The sequence below is a fragment of the Haliaeetus leucocephalus genome, unplaced genomic scaffold, assembly GCF_000737465.1.
Source record: "Haliaeetus leucocephalus isolate CR32 unplaced genomic scaffold, Haliaeetus_leucocephalus-4.0 Scaffold154, whole genome shotgun sequence".
NCBI classification, from domain to species: Eukaryota; Metazoa; Chordata; class Aves; order Accipitriformes; family Accipitridae; genus Haliaeetus; species Haliaeetus leucocephalus.
Window position 1 is genome coordinate 1,824,063 of NW_010972590.1, and position 6,476 is coordinate 1,830,538.

Consider the following 6,476-nt stretch of genomic DNA (forward strand, 5'->3'; position numbering starts at 1 on the left):
TAGCTTTATTCCTTCAGCATGTGTAAAATATATTTTAAATAGGGAGCCTGTGTTATACTTGGCAAACATTAGTTTCTTCAGTGAGGGAATTTCATGCTTTACTGGCAGTAGTAATACAGACATGGCAAGACAGGATACTTTTAAATGATATGTAAGTATAGACATCTCTTTCATTACCTGTAAGCTGGAAATACACATTCATTAGTCTGTTAAACTGTTCAGTTCAATTCTATTTCTTTTATTCTTATTTTTTCTTTACTCTAGAAGGATAAAATCTTGTTTCTTTATGATTCTGAAGCAATTAAAACAAAAATCTGCCTCCTAATCTTCTGTATGAAAGCATGGGCCAGAGGAGTCTCAAAGCCAGAGACTTTCCAGATAGCAGTTTGTCCCTTTATTTCTTCTCAGATGCTTCCAATAGGAATGACTAGCCGTAGCTCTCAACAGTACCAGGAGGCACAAAAAGCTTAAAGCAAACTCTTATCTGTAAAACAGGAAACGAAAAGACAGAGGGGCAACTCTTCCTCTTAGTAATAAAATTCGGTAAAGACAAAGTAAACTTGTAAAAATGAGGGTGTGCATACAAAAGCAAAACAGGCCATACTTTCTAGCATGCTGTCTCCTGTAAAATATTTCACCAGTGCCCTCTAAATCCCTCGAAATTTCAAGGTAAAAATTGTCAAGACTTTAAATTACATTTTTAAAATAACTCTGCTGAGGAATTTTGGCTTAGTATCCAAACTATTAGAATTGGATATTTTTAATGTGGGATGCTTCTTTCATTTTTTTACAGATACAGACTGTGCCTATAAAACAGCAGGTTCAATGAAAATGAAAGGTATGAAACACAAAAATGTAATATACTCTTATGCAGAGATTCCAGTATTGGAATGCATCGCTGCAAGACAGCAGTGAAGCCAAGAATTTAAAATCATAATTAGACAAGAAAGATGAGAACATTCAAGAAGAAACCCCACACAGAAAAGTTCAGGATATTTTATATTCCAAGTGAAGACAGTTTAACAGAATCAAATATAATTTCTTACAAAAGGAAAAATATTTTGTAAAAGGTATTTTCAAGATTCAGATTTAAGGCTTAATAAGAACAGTGTCTTTGGAAAGGCCAAACTTGGAAGTCAAGAAAATTTACCACAACGTGTATTTATCAGAAGATATTTTATTGCCAACAAATACAAAATTGTTGCTCCCATTCCCTGATGTCTCATTTTAAAGATAAAGCTCTTAGGAAACTCTTCACCAATTTTAAAGACCTGTAAATACAGCATTGTAAAAAATTAAAACAAAAAAAGAAAAATTGCAACAATAAATTAAGGAAAAGAAAATGTCAGGAGAAGGAAAGCCCAATGACCAAGGAAAAAATGTGTTAGAAGCAACAGAAATTTATGAAATGGAATCAAAGTATCATATTATGTTTTCCTTCAAAGAGAAGTTTGGGAGTTTTGCACATGAAATAAAATAGCAGCAAAGAAAAAGAGTAAGTACAAGTGCATTTGCGTCCTACTGGAACTTGGTTTTTATTAACCAAAACAGTAGTACTCATCAGAATCAATTTTGGGATGCTTATGCAGAGGCTGTGAGTCCTCCATAATAGAAGAATCACTGAACTGGTCCACATCTGAAGGGGTCTGGTGACCAGGGACATCATCCACTAAGGTGTCCAAATAACTCCCCACTGATATTCCATCCAGTCCATCACTACAGTCTTGTAAACTGTTACAGCTGCCGTGGAGGGATGTCTCCTGACTTTCCAGCAGGCTGCACAGGCTGCCACTCAAACTGCTACCTCTGCTGGCAATGGCCTTCTCTTCAATCATCCACTTGATTGATTCAATACTTTCATTGATGATGAGTAGCTGGCGCATAAGCTTCACATCAGTGGCTCGGAGATTAACCTACAAGGCAAAAGTGATTAAAAAAATTACTCATTTTCTTCAAAATCAAACTCTAAATAGCAGGCTGGAAGCAATGAATCAGTTAAAAAAACAGAAAAAATCCACCTTTCACATCTAGGACAAATGTATTTAAATAATTAGTTACAAAAAAAAAAAGTAGAAGTATTGCTATACTAATATTTTCAATGAAGCTCAAGTGGGAACCTGATTAGGCTACTACATAAGCAGTCCATTAACAGGAACACTAGTCAATGACAAGATTTGTACACACACTAATACAATGCTATTTAGATGAGAAACACAGCTGCTGTGACAACTTCTGGGGATAGCTTTTCATTATTCAGAGAAGCAAGACTGTCCTGGTTTCAGCTGGGATAGAGTTAATTGTCCTCCTAGTAGCCTGGTACGGTGCAAACCCATTTCCATTTACAATTACTGTGAGCTACTTAGCAGATCCAGGCAGCTAAGCATTCACCCCAAATTATCCTTATTATGGCTCCCTGGGTAACCTAAAATTTTCAGATATGCATCATTTGGAAAAAGGCTTGTGTACTTTTAACTTTTATTCACACTACACCTGAGTTTATGTTGCAAGCTACTGTATAAATGTCTAAGAGTTGAAGTATTGAACTTACTGAAACTGTAAATTTCAAGTTATTTAAACCCACATTAGATGAAGGTAATGAGTTCACAGTCAACAACTTATTATAGATTAACATAAAGAGCAACAATTTGCAAAAAATATCTAAATAAATTATACACATTAAGCACAAAGTCCTACTTTCAAACTTAGTTGTGGTGGTTGATGCATACACACGGAAGTGTGTATGGTAAAGCACTGGAATATTACAGTGCTGCATTTCACAGATATATTTAGGTTAACAGACTTCATGTTTTCCTCAACAAATTAACTTTTCAAGCCACTGTTTTACTCAAATTTCCACAATGAGATAACACATAAAGGTGAGGCCTAAAGGTCTTATGTGTTGATTTGTCACTCCTTTCTTTTAATCTGAGACACCACAAGTGTTTGCCAAAAAAATCTATGTGACCGTCTATTCACCACATGAAACAAGTAAAAATACTGAAAAGGCAATCTGAAAAACTGAAGATGATTCCAGGTTTGACCATAACATCAAGTGTGGAGAGCCAAAAGCTACTTGCATTCATACTGCAAGAAGATAATGCTAGTTTGTGACCTAATCAACTCTCTAGCTTTTTCCAACAGCACCTCAGCACTACCAAATATTTGACATCACAACAGACACACTTCAGTCTCATCACTTCCACAGTAAGACCTCCACCTAGGTGAACTTTTGCCATAGTGCCAACACAGGACATGCATGCTTAAAACCACTGGAAAAAAAATGCCAGTAATTTCCAATTAACTCATACGGATACCATGTCTAGCATGTAATTTGTGTCATATTTTATCACATGTTCTTACATCCTTTAATTGTACTAATCAAGCACACTACATGCAGATATGTCACTGCTTTAATACATGCATTTGGAAAATACTTTCCCTTGTATATAATTTGAGTGTACTTCTTTACAGAAATGTGTGTGCCGTAATGTCTGATACATACACATATACTACATGGTTTTCTTTCACAAGGCACTAACATCTTAACTTTCAGGTTATTAACTCAAAAAAGAATATACAGTATATTGAAAATTTGAATGTCTTCACTCAATTGAGAAATAAGGAAGAAAACAAGTAGTATCTGTTATGTAAGACAATAGACATTTTATGCTATTCTCCACGTCCACAATCATTATACAGAAATATAGCACCTCTATTGTTCACCCACAATGGACTGGAATGGAATCAGTATTCTCAGGAAGCAAAGACTGTTTGTTTTGCCAAGAGTACAGTCTGGACATGGTTCTTTCCATACTTAGAAGCTAACTTCTCAACATCCTAAATTACACTGACCCAGTACAGTTGTTCAAAAAGTTATTTTAATGTATTTTTATTCTGTTAAGATACTGCAGAAGATTGAACTGGCTCTGGTGAGGGTGCTTCATAGCAGCCAGTATGATGCTGTGTTCTATACCCGTGACTAAAACAGCGCTGAGAGCATACCAGTGTTTCAGCTGTTGCCGAACAGTGACTGGACAGCATGAAGGCCTTTTCTGTTTTTCACTTTGCACCCTCAGTGAGTAGGCTGGGCCTGGGAAAGAAGTTTGGAGAGGACAGAGCTGGGAGAGTTGACCAGACCTGACCAAAGGGATGTTCCCTGCCATATAATGTGTTCAGCAAAAAAACCTGTGGGTTTGGTCTTTCCAATGTAGCCATTGCTTGCGGACTGGCCGGGCATCAGTCTACTGGTGGGAGATGGTGAGTGACTGACCTTGCATCACTTGGTTTTTTTCTTTCTTTCCTTTACTTATTAAACTGTCTTTATTCCAACCCATGGGTTTTTCTCACTTTTTTTCTTCCAGTTCTCTCCTCCTTCCCACTGGCGGGGGAGAGGGAAGTGAGTGAGCAGCTGGTGGGTGCTTAGTTATCCAACACAAAGATATTTCAAGCTTTGCTAGTAACAGATTGTCTATGTAACTCTCAGATGTATTCCCAGAATCCTTCCCCAGTCCCCACAATGACTTCTAAATTATCCTCAATCCAATATCACAGGATTTAACATAGCTAACCTGGTACCGTGCAAAATAGCTTTAACATTCACAGTTTTAACAATACTGCCCATTTATCATTGTTTCAGATGTGAGGTTCTGAAAACAGATTGACCATTTCGTAGCCCTCCTGCTCAAGCCAGTTCCTCTACTCCTACCCATAAATCACTATAAACCATTTGCTCAGCAACTAGGTTGTCATGAAAGCAGTATATTACCCAACTTCTCAAATGCAACTACAAACTTCAGCAACTTGCTGAATATAAGCAAGCCTGGAGACAGCAAATTTCCCAAAAGGCTGATTAAGGAAATGTTTAACAGAGGTAGTACCAATACACCTCTAATAAAACAGCCCCTTTTAGATAAAGTAGACATCTCGTATATTTCAGAGTCAGTTCACAGGACATAATTTTTTGCTCTAAATGCACCCACAGCTTCAGCATTTCCGTGTAACAGCCTTACTGGGAGTAATTCTTTGCATTCCTGCATACTTGAGTCCTCCTCCTCCAAGCTACCATATCGTCCCAAGTCTCCCATATTAAGAGTGTAGCTTTCCTAAACCAAAGATTAAAAAGTAGTCAACCAAGTGTCATCTTTCTTTAATATGGTTTACTTCATCATCTGCTTGATAACACGAAAGTGTCACTACGGCATTTCTTGCTTCTTATCTGCTTTAGCCTGGACACAATCACATTAGTTCGTACTCACTTATGTAACTGCAAGCCATGTAACTGTTGGAGTAAACAAGTCGGTTCCAAGATGGTTCAAATAAAGGGACTAAACACAATAAAATCTCATCATGTTTAACAGCTCCATTTGTTATGCACAGTAACAGGTGCATAGCTAATAAAGGTATTTCAGAACAGGTTCTACAGCTGCTCTTTGAGTTAAAGGTAGAGCACAGCACTACCATAGGGAAGGTGTGTGTGAGTGTGTATCAGTCCTCACCACAAACTTGTGGTGTTCAGAGGAAACGAATTGTGTCAAAAGAGCAAAAAAGAAATTGTGGTTACAGGCTTTTGTATCTTTTTGCTTAGTTTGTATAATCACAATAGTGCAGACCCCCAGGAAGGATCTTAAATGTTTAACAAACAGCTAGTCACAGCAAGAGAAAACAGTGAAATTAAAGTGACAGCATCTTTCAAGTAATGCAGTCTGGTAGCATAGGTGGACAGAACAGATGAGCATTCACACACAACCAGATCTTCAGTCTGGAACGGATAACTGGCCTAAGCACCTGTCTGTGCCTCCCTTCCTCTCATACCGGTTGTTCTAACAAGATACTTCTTCCTTAAACAACTAGCCTTGCTTATGGTCTTCCATAATAACATGTGCAACACTGTCATAATTTATTCAACAGAATTTGTATATATGCAAACATATGGTCATCTGTGTACATATAAGTATACACAGATACATACAAATATGCATCTTATTTTTATATATAAGTGTTTTTAAAAAATGACTTGACTAGGTTATTGGTTTTAGAATAAAACTCTTAATGACCAGGGCTGTTAACAAAGACAATTATTACTTCCTGGCAGTCACCCAAAATGGTGCATTAGCTGTCCCTAACCTGATCACCTTGCTTTTGGATCAAAGTTGCACTCGCATTCAGACTTGTGTTCTCCTGCTCCATGTTCTGCAGACATAGCTTCCAGTTGGCTCCAAACACAGGGTCTCCTTCCCCTCCAAAAAGACAAAGCTAAAAATTCTGTTCAATATATCATTTTAATCTGTCAAAGCTGGCTGCAACTTGAGTTCCTTTCTGCAGATTACTTTTAGATTCCTGGGGTCACATGCTGCTGCTGCTGCTTCTTTTAACTACAGGAAGTCTGCAGGGATATTATTGGTAACCATAAACCGTGGTCTGAGGAAAAGATACTCCTAAGTTTATTTAAAAGCTATTAGTTCCTTTTTTTCCTCAAC

General features: G+C 37.3%; 1 protein-coding gene across 1 annotated transcript; it reads right to left on the reverse strand.

Annotated features, from left to right (window-relative positions):
- Positions 1–1,377: 1,377 nt before the first annotated feature.
- Positions 1,378–6,186, reverse strand: LURAP1L (leucine rich adaptor protein 1-like). Its single transcript, XM_010562093.1, has 3 exons — positions 6,124–6,186; positions 5,010–5,102; positions 1,378–1,913 (listed from the first exon to the last, which is right to left on the reverse strand). The coding sequence occupies exons 1-3, from the start codon at positions 6,184–6,186 to the stop codon at positions 1,539–1,541; spliced, it is 531 nt and encodes a 176-aa protein (XP_010560395.1). The 3' UTR covers positions 1,378–1,538.
- Between the last annotated feature and the right edge of the window lie 290 nt (positions 6,187–6,476).